Source organism: Populus alba, chromosome 2 (assembly GCF_005239225.2).
Source record: "Populus alba chromosome 2, ASM523922v2, whole genome shotgun sequence".
Classification (NCBI taxonomy): domain Eukaryota; kingdom Viridiplantae; phylum Streptophyta; class Magnoliopsida; order Malpighiales; family Salicaceae; genus Populus; species Populus alba.
The window spans coordinates 16,064,644-16,077,885 of NC_133285.1; the positions used below are offsets into that span (position 1 = coordinate 16,064,644).

The window sequence follows — 13,242 nt, forward strand, 5'->3', positions numbered from 1 at the left end:
TATAAAAGCTCAAGATTAAGGATCTGTTTGTCTCTTCCATACTTAAGGAAAGCATTCCATTTAGCTGATGATCAAATGAAGCTGCCAGCAAAATATGGATTTCGCAAAAAACGGGAAGGGAGGAGGGTTACCTTAGCATTTAGCCAAAATTCATTAACCAGAACCACAAGAGTTCATTTCCCCATAATTTAGTCACTAATTCAAGGGTGAACTGGTCCAAATGCCTGGGTACTAGCACACATTGAGCAGTAATAAAATTGAACTTGTAAAATCAACATTTATATAATGCTTCACAAAATTCATAAATGGACTCGTTGACTGTTAGACAAACACATATCAAGTCTCAATTCCACATCCAAATTCTAAGTGAGAAATAAACTACATCCCCTTTACATGCTTCCCTTTTTCGACCTTCCCAGAATAGCTCATGAAAAGCAAATTATGGCTTAATCCTATATGTTGTCCTTTACTTTTGACATTTTGTTGCTACGGTTTGTCTACTATTTTTTCAGTCAAGTAGGATGAGCATGGAAGATGAAGAAATAGAAAAGAGTTCATCAGAAGGATGAAATATATGATGACCCTGCACATTATCGTAATTGACTCGCAGCTAGTAGCTAAACAGGTGCCTGAAAATACAGTCCTAGAAGCGGCATTGATTTATGCAGCATTCATGATACAATATTATATTATTGGACAATATACAGTAGATAACCCTTACCTTCTAGCAAATAGTGCTATGCTATCTCCCAATGACCTTGTGATCGTGTATGGTGAAGCCTTACTAAAGCCATTGCTCACTGTTGCCAAAGCGACTAGGAGCACAGTTGCATAGTAACCATTCACTTTTAATACAGAATAAGAGGAGCTTTTACTGAGGTTGCGGGCGAGTCTGGACGACAAAGATATCTTTTCCAACCACACATCCTTCCACATCTTGTGGGCAGCCAAACTTCCTTTCAAGGAAAAAGCCAATTGAACAGAGACGCTGACCCAGCTGGTGACGGAATATTGGATCAATTGTTAGTGGTTTCTTGCTGTAGTCTACAGTCAATCGATTTACACCACCATCAGCAGGACCCGCACCAGATACCAGCATCTCCTCACTGAAATTTGCAAATGCAAGTGTTCTCACAAGCCCATCAAACTTCCCACATGAAAGACGCCATGGAGTACCCCTGGTGCCAGAAGCTAGGGTCTCACCCAGTCCAGGGGCAATCTCTGCCTCAACAGAATTCTGATCACGGTCAGTTGGGCTGAGTGTGTGAAGAACAAATGAGAGCTCTGGTGAAAGCATTTCTTGCACCAGAACTGCCATTGCAGCATTTTTCTGAGGCACGCCAGCAGCTCGACGACTTAGAACTGCTCTCCGTGTGTACAGTGAAGCCCATACTTGGCTAACAGCATTTGCGAATACAATTGGATTTGATGGGCTAACATTAGGGATTGATTCGTAAAGTCCAGCAGCTGACATTCCAGCCAAGTCCTCGACATTGGCACTTGAACGTACAATCAGTCTTGCGTTGTCTGGAAACATTTGACCTATTCCATTGACAATGTCTTTTGGGAGCTGCGAGGAAGAGATCAATTCCTGAAGTTTAAAGCATAGTTTGTCAAGTTCGCCCCCATCCAGCCTAGCTGTCTCTATCTCTTCTAGAAATGACATGAATGTTTCTATAGATTTGCTACGCTTGAGTGCCAATTCCATAGAACCAAAAGGTATAACCACGCCCTTAGGAACTTGAAATGAAGCTGGCACCCCCTGGTCACTAGAAACTGCCATTTAAAATGCAAATTCACAAGAAGTAAGTCAGCTTCAATACAGCAGAAGGGCAAAACTTCAATAGAACATGCAACAAAGGAGGCCGTCCAATAACTATTTTAAGTCCTCTAATTCATGAGCATGTTCCAATTTTTAATCCATCTTATACTCTCCAATGCTGCTCACTCATAATCCAAAAAGTCAATGTTGTATTCAAATATTCCTCTCTTTTTTTGTGGATCCAGTTGATGCAGAAAGAGTAAAACATGCATTCTAGGACTTTTTAATTCAGAAAAAAAAACAAGAAAGAAAAGGAACAAGTATACATATTCAATTTTTCCTTAAGATTTTTTATTGTGTTTTGGTACTTAGGGAGAAACTCCAATTCCTATTATAGTGATTCCTAGAGCCATTCGTTTTGATTCTCTAGTAATGTTGTTAACCCCAACAAAAGACAGAATTTCCCAAGGCGATTTCTGACATTCTAAGATCCCAGAGCCTAATGCAGCTGTACAAAACATATGTGAATGGTTAATAAAGAAAATAAAGAAGCCAATGTTGTCCACAAATTAAAATCAATAATAAAAAAAAAGATGGTAATTAATTGTACACCCCTTCAAATAAACTTAGCAAAAGGTGAAACATAGATTTCATTTTTAGAAGGTAAACCATCTTAACAGACAACCCATATTACCCTTTCTCGAAACTGCAGCCAAAGAAGCTAAGCGACCACAAGCAGCAGCCTTGGCGCCAGATGTTTGTGCATCTGCATCTGCGAGTAGAATAACACCTCCAGCAGAAACACCCTTAATAAAATTAAACTTTTGTCAATTTAGATAAACCACGTCTACTATGATCAAAGGGTGGTTGAGTGTTACAATGATGGGTAATAGTTAAGTTACTGTACCTGACTGGAGTGAGTTCTAACAGCAGACCAGGATGGATCGCGAGATCCGGGAGGTTCAACTGTAGATGAATCATCGCGTGAAAGATCTTCTGCAACAATATCATTTGACGAAGAGAGAGTCAGATTTACACCAGTCAAGGAAGCTTCCAACCTGCAAACCACAGACGTTAAAAATCAAACACAACCAAATGCTGCATGTGTGATCCTAATCATCAATTTCAAAAACATAATGAAGACACAAGAATTGATTATGGATCAGAGGTGTACAGACAAATAACCTCACATATTTTCCAGTAAGCTTTTGCATATCAGCAACTTCATCATCATCTTCACATGTCACAAAGACAACCCTCTCCTGCAGAAAACCAATTCAATTGAGTTCACCTTTATTCATTAATATTTCAACAATATGGAATTACTTGAGATATTTAGAATTTAGAGAAGGAACTTGCTTGCCGGGCCCTAACACCAAGATGGGATAAATGAGGCAGCTCTTGCAGAAGTACAACTCCCACTATGTTACTACCAGCAGCTGTTACCTGCAAGGTATACTTATATAATAACTCTGAAAGTTCATGTGTACTATGCTGCATATAACGAATGTTCAATGGCAAACAAGACAAAAATATATCAAGATGAAAGACATCTAAACCTCTTCATCTCCATCAGCTTTGTTCACCACAAGAACAATAGGTCCCTCTATAGTCGATGGCAACGATCCAGGCACAATGCTCTCAACCTACATCACAGCAAATGAATGTCATACTGACCAATGATTTTGTAAAGATGTAATGCATAAATCTGGGTGTAGATATTCAACATCAATGAGAGCATCTAAAAGTAGAAGCTTATTGCAATTGAAGTATCTGACCCTGATCTGAGAGACCATATACAATTTCATGCATTTCTTGGGAACTATGGGAACTATGATGTTTACCAACTTTAAGACCACCGGGAATCCATGAAATCCAAGGGCCATGGTAATTCCAATTGGCCAACAAGAAAGGACACACTAAAGTTTATTTTCAAAGGATAAAAATGAACAACACCTATTCCAATTAGCCCCTGCATTAAAGAATCCTTGCACAAACATAGAAGGGGTATGGCCTCAAAGGAATCGTTCTCCGAGCACGGATATGAAAACTGATCCAGTTATCTCATGCAGCTGCATCATTGATTAGGCTGAAATTTACTTGGTTGGAATCACAATTTCAACCAACTTAATGAATTTCAGTTAATTGTCCTTTATAACAAAAAAGAAGATTTTATTTGAAAGGAAAAGCAAGTAACAACAAGGAGAATGATGCATTCTCCACCCTGGAAAAAAAAAAAATAATAACTAAAGGGAAAGGCATATCAGAAGGCCAGGAATATCACCACATCCCCCAAAAGAGCTATGCAGGGTACAAGTAAAAAGGTCAGGAAACTATCATATACCACAAAATTTATCTCATTTGTCCAAGACACTTGAAATTCTGAAGTGCTTTCCATCCACAAGCACCATAAACTGGTAGCTCTGGCTTCAATCAGCAGTACACAAAATCATTGTACATGGTCATTCTGGGCTTTTATCTAACTTCTTGTCATTCAGATGAGTATATCATAGGCTAATGCCTCAGAACTACCTTATTCACTTTATTGAAAGAACACAAAAAACTTGGTCTATGCTGGCTCTATATTGAGCACAGAACAAGACCACTTATCAGCTGGCTAAACTTCATCACAGCATCTCTTAAAAATAAATTTTTAATTTTAAGCAAGAATGATAAAGTTAGAAATCTGCACATAATCACTAATGTTATTATATAATTTGATTCCCTTCTAGTTAAAGGAAATTGAAGCTAAAACTGATCGAGGGTACCTGTACTAATGTGCCGATAGCTGATCCAGGAACAAGAATATCCCAGCCATGAGAACCAAGGGTACTTCTAACTGCCTTCAAAAGCAGGGTACAAAGTTTTGAAACCTGAAAAATTACCCTACACATGAAATTTTCCAGTTAGAATGTTACAGTATTTCTATTAGCAGGAAGATATTCAAAAGATTTTGCAATCAGTAGCACAGAAGATCACTATAGATTGTGTAAGCCTTTTAAGATCATATTTTTTATGATTACAAACACTGTCTACATACCCGGCACGAATCTCAGCTTCAGTGTACGTCCTTACACTGTTTTCAGGAATTCCAAGTGCTTTTCCTAGTATCTGCAAGGGTCAGGGTACAATTTTAGCCACAATTCAAAGTCTATTTATAACTCTAATGCTTTTCCAGTAGTTCACAGATAGAAACCACGAAATAATTTTTAGCATTGTGGAGATATGATTTATTAAGATTGTTTTCAGCAAATCTAGCTCTGCAAATTGTCACAAAGAGTTCACGAGCCCCAGCAGGTAAAAGAAAAAACCCTTTCCAATTTATTTACTCATATTTTCCTTTTGAGATGTGTCAAAGTAATTCATCCACCTTCTAAGAAATTTAAAAGGTAGTAATTGATTTTCCAACATTATCCCTATTCATTTCCACTACCAAAAATATCAATTCTCAAAATATAAAGTTTAATATGTTTTCCAATGCAAGGGTAATTTTGAAAATGTGTATTTACATCAAAGTGATTCATGATATTTCATTGAATATTTGAAAGAAAAAACCGAAAAATAAAATGGGATGAAGAGAGATAGAGGTGTCAATCCACTAAGAAACCAGGAATATCAAACATCTGATATAAAAGTGGTTCTAACAAGAAAAAAATTATAACAAAGAAAGAAAGAAAAGGAGAAAATTTAAACTTATACCTGCACTCTTTGTGGAAATATTTGAAGAAGTGCTTCAGAATAGTCCTCGGTGAGCCTTCTTGCTCTATCAAGAGTTGCTTTGAACCTTAGCGCCCAAATTATCTTGCCATCTTCACTTCCTTTATAGTAATAGAAGGAACCAAGAAAATGAAATTAACTAGCATGTTCACTGGACATGAAACTTTTCCAGCACTGGAAGAAGCAAATTGACAAGTACCTTCCTTTTCAAAGAGACCTTTCTCTTGCCAAGCATGGAGCTCAGTTCCAATAGCTGCACATTCTTCTGGTCTCCAACCAGATAAACCGAGCTGACGAACACCAACAATCAGGGCACCAAGAGGGTCATCCCAAGAGCTTATATTCTTTGACTCCACATTGTCTGCAAGCCATTTAGCCCCTCCCACAGCTTCAAGTGCATTGAGAAACCTATGTGAACCAATAACATCCAACACATGCATGAATTCCAAACAGAGAGAAAATCAAATTTTGATAAGATAAATCAACAGAAAATGGAAGAAAGTTAAGTATATCTATTCATCAGTAAATTAGGTCATTTGAACCACGACCAGTGTTTTCTTTTGCAGCTCAAAGTGTATCACATGCTTGAGTTTAATCACTTAAAAACAGCTCTTTTCTCCCAATAAGACATCATAATGTCACATCAGAAAATATTATGGTCATGCTGATTGCAGGCTTGATTTACAAACAGCTTTTTCCTTTTGTCGTTGGTATCAAGAAAAAAAATCTGGCCATGCTGGGTCTCCCAAGGCATAACAGAATTATTTTCTGCAGATTCTTCAAGGCAATTTGTTATAGATTATGAAATCCTTTTTTGCAGTGCCAAAAGGTGTGAAATGCCAGTTAATGTATGAGTTGGAGGGCGCCAAACAGGCCAAGCGTTTTTTGAAAAAGCAATTTATCAAAATATTCCAGTTATATGTGAGAAAACTGACAAAATGATTTCTGACATCATGTCTAGGAAGAAGCAAAGGGCATCTTATGTAAACTAAGATAAAGTATTGTACCTGCTCAGAAGAACAAACAAATAGTCCTCAAGACCAATCTCACATAGGCGCCACTGTAAAGAATCCCAACCATCCCCAGACACGCATGCAAAGGAGACAGCAAAAAAATTAAAAAGGAATCATCAAGAGTAGAACCATCAAACTCCAGCTCCTAATTGCTAATTTGGAGCTCTTTCTAAATGATTGCTAAGCGTGAGCTCACCTTTTGACGCATAGCTATTGCAGCATCAGGAGCATCATTCCTAAGACCACTCTCAAGACCTTTTACAATTATATCTCTCAGAGCATTCAGGGATCGCATGATTTTGATCAGTTCAAAAATATTGTGGGATTCTTCTGAAGCATCTAAATTCTGAAAATACAAACACATCTCTTAGAAATTTTTGTGCAAAATTAGAATTAGTAAAATTAACCAACACGGTTGAATTAAAACTAGCAGTGCCTTAAACCATTGCATGACTAAGCACCAAGGTTGAATTTATAGAAGTACAAAACATTTCATCATCAGAGACTTAAATTCAAAACATTAAAGATCCCATGACTAAGGCTCAATGAATGTACAAACTACAAGCATAAAGACAGATTTGGTTATTACTGAAACATACTTCGTATCATGTTGCAAGTTCATACAAGGTCATGACAATACAGGAGAACCAAAATTAAAAGGACACTATTTACCTTTTTGCAATCCAAAAACAATGTAAGAGCTGAAGAGCCCCTTTCATCCAAGGATTCTATAATTGATACAAGTTGTTCAGCAAGACTGCACAGCCCAAAATTTAAAAAGAATGTTGAATCAACAAAAACTGAAACTAGTAAAGAAGATGATCCATTCAAAACTAGCAGATGCTTTCAATTCAATTGACTAAAAATGACAAAAAATAAAATGTTCTTTCTGATTACAGTCTTTTAGATAAATTTATAAAGCTGAATGTTGAACCACCCCAAGTTCTAAGAAAAACCTCAAGGAACATTCAATTACAAATGGTTTATCACATGCAAAGAAGTTCTCCTCGAAAGTCATACTACATTTTATAAAAATGATCCATGATAAATAATATGAAAATGAACAAGAGGACAGGAAAAAAAAAAAAAAAGAGTTGATATAAACTGCTGAGCTAAAACAAAGTTCTTTCTCCCTTACTTGATTTGTAGCTTAGAACCTAGGACCTATCAACAATGTTAGGATCATCAGAGGTTTAAGATGTCATAAGCAGACCTTCCTGCATTGAAGAAATCTTTGAGTTCATGATGGAATATTTTGAATTGCTCGACAAATGCTTCACTATATTCCCCAGGGTTCTTTGTAATTCTTGCAAGCATTGCTTCAGTAGCAACTAAATCTTCTGGGCCAGCATTGCGATGAAGTTTGTTTTGTATAGTATGTTTGATTTCTTGCTGAATTAGAACAAAAAATAAATAAATAAACCAACACCAGTTATCTGATCACAGCAAAGATTAATTACCAAATGCACAGTGATATATTATATAACCTTAAGGTCATGAGGAATGTCACCCCGATGAGCAATATCTCTAATCCGAGTAAGAGGAACAGATGCTGTGAATTCTGCCTTGAAAGATGGCAAACAAGGATGGATTTTTCGAATAACAAGCACTTCCTGTACATCAAATTCAAAACTTGTAACCTAAGAGAGGTAAGAACTTTTTGACAGGTCAAACAAGATACACGAAATACACCACCAAATGCCTGTGAGATATCAGAGAGAAATGTAGAACATGAAATACAGCACAAAATACCATTATCATATAAGATGAAAGTTCAGATAAAGTTCACATTTGAACTTAAAAGATTTGATGGTAATTTTATCATTGAGTATATGGAATGAGACAAAACACAAGTTCAAGCATAACCCAGTTTGCACCAGCCCTGCCTATCCTCCCTTCCACCCTACTATCCATCTCTTTTGCTTGATAGTTCACGGTGTCTTCAGTTTCAGCAAAATTACCAATGCTAGCAACAGAAATATACATCATTATCGTAATCAGACATTAGGGGAATTAACTTCAACTATCTATTTTTCTATTGAGGCACGAGTAGGCATTGAGAGATGGACAAACCAATTGCAGTGTGATCAAAAGCACTCTGAAAACCTATTCAGGACAGCTGATAACAGATGTCAGGACTGCTAAATTTAGGCAGAAATTATACAATGTATTTGGCTGGCACACCTCTGGTTTCTACTTGGATTGGTATGAGGATTTTGTTTTTGTGTTCCCATAGAGGTATGGGTTTCCGAGTTTGTAATTGCTTTGGTGCCTACAAGAAGTGCCACTCTTCGATATTTGAAAAACAGGGTACATCAACTGATCAACTAAAGTTGAGTTTCAGAATATGATTCTCTTTTCATGTTTTGCCTCTTTTCTTGGTTCTACATCAATTGTCTTAAAGAGATAAAGAAAATGCTACTCTGTTGTTGATATTTAACTATACTTTATACTAAACAAAAGCCAATCAGATCGATGCATACCCTGTGAGGTAAGGGGAAAAAAAAGATAAAATGCTGTCAAATTTTGATACATCCCAACCATGTCAGAAAAAAAATGTCACCCAACCTGTGGTGAAGTATCTTTCCTCGAAGAGATTCGTTCTAATTCCCGGAATATAAGCCTGGAAATTTCAGCATGCCGATTTGGCCGGTGATGACCTCCATCTTCAAAGCATGGAATTTGCCCTGTGTTTATCCACTGCATAAGAGAAAGATCTAAGGATTCCATAAAAGAAAACAAACTGCCAAAGAGTCTCTGCAGTTACACAGAAATACCTTCAAATAGATAGCAGAGTATACTAAAGCCTCCAACCTGTCCTCACTCTGAAGACTTCCAACTAGTAGCTCACGTACAACTTCAAGCTGTTAATGAAATTGATAAAATGTTAAAAGAAATCAAAGAATCTTTGACTTAGTTCATAACTTACTGCCTTATACAAAGGAACAATTTTTTTTTTCTACTTTTACATACAGGCACACATGTACAACTAACTGGGTGATGGAGAGACATGGTACCCATAAAGTGAGCCTAAAGTAGCCATTAGTCCACATTATCGTGATCTATTCAGATGTGATGAAAAAAGGAAACATCTAAAAGAGCAAACTACAAAGACAAGAAAAAATTACACATTGAAGATCCAATGCTGTTGTGCCCTAATAGAAGGGCATGTAGAAGAAGGGTGAGTCATGGACCATAGTGTCCATTTTTAAAACTTGTATGGGATTATTCATACCAAGGCGCATGATTGAACTAAAACCACCCTCTCCATCCCATACATTGATGCAGGACAGGTTCATAGTTAATTGCTTTAAAATTAGGGTTGTTGAATATAGTGAATTAGGGACTTATAAATTTTAAACAGAGAGTAAATTATGAAAATTGAAAGCAATCAGGATAAAATTACTAGCCTCACACTAGTAGATTCAAGAAACCATCCTTGATAACAACCTGAGCATCACAACTAGGGTATAAGGGACCACCTTAAAGAAAGCATCACACCTAACATAATAAGAAAAATGCTGCACTTTAATCAAAATAATTCTCTTCTGGAATTGAAATGCTAAAAAGCTTCTTTATGATGCTGGAGTTATTCCTACTCCTAATGGAACTCAAATTCTTGAATAAATATAGCATCTGAATAGGAAAAATAAAAACTAGATGCTGCTACTGAAACTCCCAGCAACCTGTAAAATACAGAATTTCCCTTGATGCTAATAACTAGGATCCAGCCCCTGCTGGAACTCCGAAAAACCAACTCCCAAAAGAATCATCTAGGCTTTTATCCACAGAATTAAGGCTTGGGGCTTGAATATTCGTCTTCTTCTATTCCTCGTTTAAATATTTTCCCAAAGTCAGAAGCTAAATCCATAAGCTGTACCACACATCATATACTAACATTCTTATTTTGAATAGCATGGATGGTATGCGTGGATGGATATTTTGCATCAGGAATACCACAAACACAGGTCACTATTACAATCTACATTATTTACAAGATGTCCAGCATAATAATACCAACCGATGGAGACAGAAGATTTATTTGTGCACTCATGATGTTTTCTTACTCACGGCAGGACAAGACAAACATTCTTAAATATATATTCTGTTTTCTCCATCTGTATCTCACTTTCCTTGTAATCTCCAGAATTCTGTCTGCTCAGACAGTCAGATTAGAGGTATATAATATTTTATCACAAATCTCTTCCTAAAGCCTATTTCCTACTCTTACAAACTATCTTGTCAAACTAAAAGTTATCAGTAACAAAAATAGTTCAATTCCTCATAGAGACAAGAGTATTGCTCATACATGCTAAATGACAGGTACAGCAGTGCTAAAACCTTTTCATGAAATCCAAAAGTGACGACACGTATTTTAACACCATTACCTTTCTCCACCAATTTCTTGCATTCGAGTCACCTTGAACTAACTTCAACGCAAACCCCTGAAGACCTGAAGTGTCCCATCTTCTTTCAGCTTCTCTGTTCCGATGCTCATTTGACCGCATGAAAGAGATGGCCTTCCCTTGCCACTGCCCAACAAAAGGACTTGTCTCCACCTCCAAAGGAACACCAGCACTAGCCGAACCATTCTCACCTGCATCCTCCACTTCCTCTCCATTATGTTCCAAGTCCAAAGGCAACAAATTGACAGCCTCCCCAGTTGTATCCCATTTACAAACAACAGCAAAACTCCCTCCTCGGGGCAGCCTCAAAGCCCGGTTATCCCCACTTTCCCAAACAAAACTTCTGTCCTTGCTCACAATAACAAACTTAAACTCAACAATGCCACCCCCTTTCATCTCCAAATCACAAACCCATCCATTCTCCGTCCAATTCATCGGAACCCTCTTCTTCCACGAACCCAGTTCTTTAGTCGACCCCAAAATCACAATTTGCTCCCCAAATTCAACCTGGTGATCCACCCTTACATTGAGCCTCACCTTTCCACGTTCCAACCTCGACCTGCTTTTCTTCATTGCCTTCTCTTGTTCTCTGCCAGATTTACAACATGGAAATTACCAAGAATCTTTAGCCCACCAACCAAACACAAGCCAGAGTACAAGAAAAAGAAAGAAAAAAAACTACCTGGATTGAGTAGAGGAAACACCGCAAACAATTCTTCTGCGAATGGGAATCGAAATCCTTGGATTGAAGAATGGCGTGGAAGTGCCTCCCGCTGTAGCAACTTTATGGAGAGATTGGAATTGGTTTCTTGTTGGAGTAAGATAGATAAAATCTGAGCGAAGCAATGCACGCAGCGAATCCATTTCCTTATTTCTTCTTCCAAATGAATTACTTTTTGTGGTGCGGAAAAGGAATTCGAATTACGGAGTACTTACTTGTGGTTCGGAAAAGAGTCTTGCTAATAAACAGGGTCTTGTTAGTGAGTGAAGTTGAAGGTTTTGAATGGATTGCTTGCTCGCTCTGCATGATAATACTGATATTCTTATTCTCCTTCGATTTTTTTTCTTAAACCAAAATATTTTCTTTTCTTCTTGTTTTTTTTTTCAAAAAATCTTTAATTTCAAAATCTATTCAAAAGCTATAAAATTAATCTATTAAAATAAATAAAATTAATCTATTAAAATAAATTAATTAGTTACTGATAAATTCTTAAATCAGTTCTAAGTTAGTGATTATTTTTTACATGATGCATGGCAATCATGTATTAATTTTTGTAATTATAATTTTAAAAAAATAGATTAAAAATATATTTTTAGTTATGATTTAAATAATCTACATTTGATTAAAACTAGATAGATTTTTATATGTAGAATAAATAAAAAATATATTTTCACAAGCAAGTTATTTTAATTTTTATAAAATTAAAATTTAAAAAGTAATTATATATAGGAGCCAGTCCAAAAAAAACACAATCTATTTTATTAACAAAACATTTTTTTTTTTAAATTGGGCAAAATACCAAATGCACCCTAAATATTAGTTTTGAATTTATTATTTCCATAAGTATAAAAAACATATTACAAGCGCGTTTTCTAATTAGCAAAGAAAATAGATATATTTGATATAAATTTTTAAATCAGTTCTTTGAAGTTTGCAATTTTTTTTTTTGTGGATGACAATCATGTAACAATTAGATATTAGTAGGATGATCATTTTGGATTCAATTTATTTTTTATTTTAAAAAAAGTTATCAAACTAATTATTTTTAAAAAAAAATCAAAACTAATTCAAACTGATTGGTTTTGTTTAGATTCGGTTCAGTTTTTTAAAATAAAAACCGGTTCAAACTGGTTTGGCTTGATTTTTTTTTTTTTTTTTTTTTTTTTGGTTTGATTTAGTTTTTGAATTTTAGGTTTATAAAACTAAACCAAACTGGTTATTTTTTTTAAAATTTTAATTGGTTTTTTTCATCATTCTGTTTTTCAGTTGTTATTTTTTCTAGTTTTCTGGATTTAATTAGTTTTTCTGTTTTTTTTTTATTCACCCCTAGTTATTAGTTTATAATTTATAATTTTATTATTCTATTAAGAGAAAGATCTTGATATATAATTTCATTTGTTTAAGGAAATAGATAAGCTTCGCTCATTCTCTGAGGAGAATTATAGTTTGGCTCAGAATATCTAGGTTTCAAAATTTGCACTGGGTCAGATTTTTAGTTAAATTTAACATGTTGAACTGGTAAAATATGTCTTGTCGAATCCAGTTTTTAATAATATAATTAAATTTATTAAAAAAAATAATTAATCTTGATTGACATTTTAAATTCGACAGGTTTAATGTTTT

General features: G+C 35.7%; 1 protein-coding gene across 1 annotated transcript; it reads right to left on the reverse strand.

Moving 5' to 3' along the window:
• Positions 1-535: 535 nt before the first annotated feature.
• Positions 536-11,928, reverse strand: LOC118043907 (phosphoglucan, water dikinase, chloroplastic). Its single transcript, XM_035052027.2, has 19 exons — positions 11,581-11,928; positions 10,881-11,487; positions 9,270-9,356; positions 9,061-9,192; positions 7,980-8,105; positions 7,706-7,884; positions 7,165-7,249; positions 6,689-6,838; positions 6,487-6,539; positions 5,679-5,887; positions 5,462-5,580; positions 4,803-4,873; positions 4,531-4,648; positions 3,322-3,408; positions 3,122-3,208; positions 2,948-3,024; positions 2,670-2,820; positions 2,457-2,568; positions 536-1,776 (listed from the first exon to the last, which is right to left on the reverse strand). The coding sequence occupies exons 1-19, from the start codon at positions 11,760-11,762 to the stop codon at positions 872-874; spliced, it is 3,537 nt and encodes a 1,178-aa protein (XP_034907918.1). The 5' UTR covers positions 11,763-11,928; the 3' UTR covers positions 536-871.
• Positions 11,929-13,242: the final 1,314 nt, after the last annotated feature.

Coding starts and splice junctions, on each gene's coding strand:
- LOC118043907 (XM_035052027.2), bottom strand. CDS start 11,762: ATGGATTCGCTGCGTGCATTGCTTCGCTCAGATTTTATCTATCTTACT. Junction 9,357..10,880: donor CAAGAAATTGGTGGAGAAAG/GTAATGGTGTTA, acceptor TTTCATTAACAG/CTTGAAGTTGTACGTGAGCT. Junction 6,540..6,688: donor CAATAGCTATGCGTCAAAAG/GTGAGCTCACGC, acceptor GATTCTTTACAG/TGGCGCCTATGTGAGATTGG.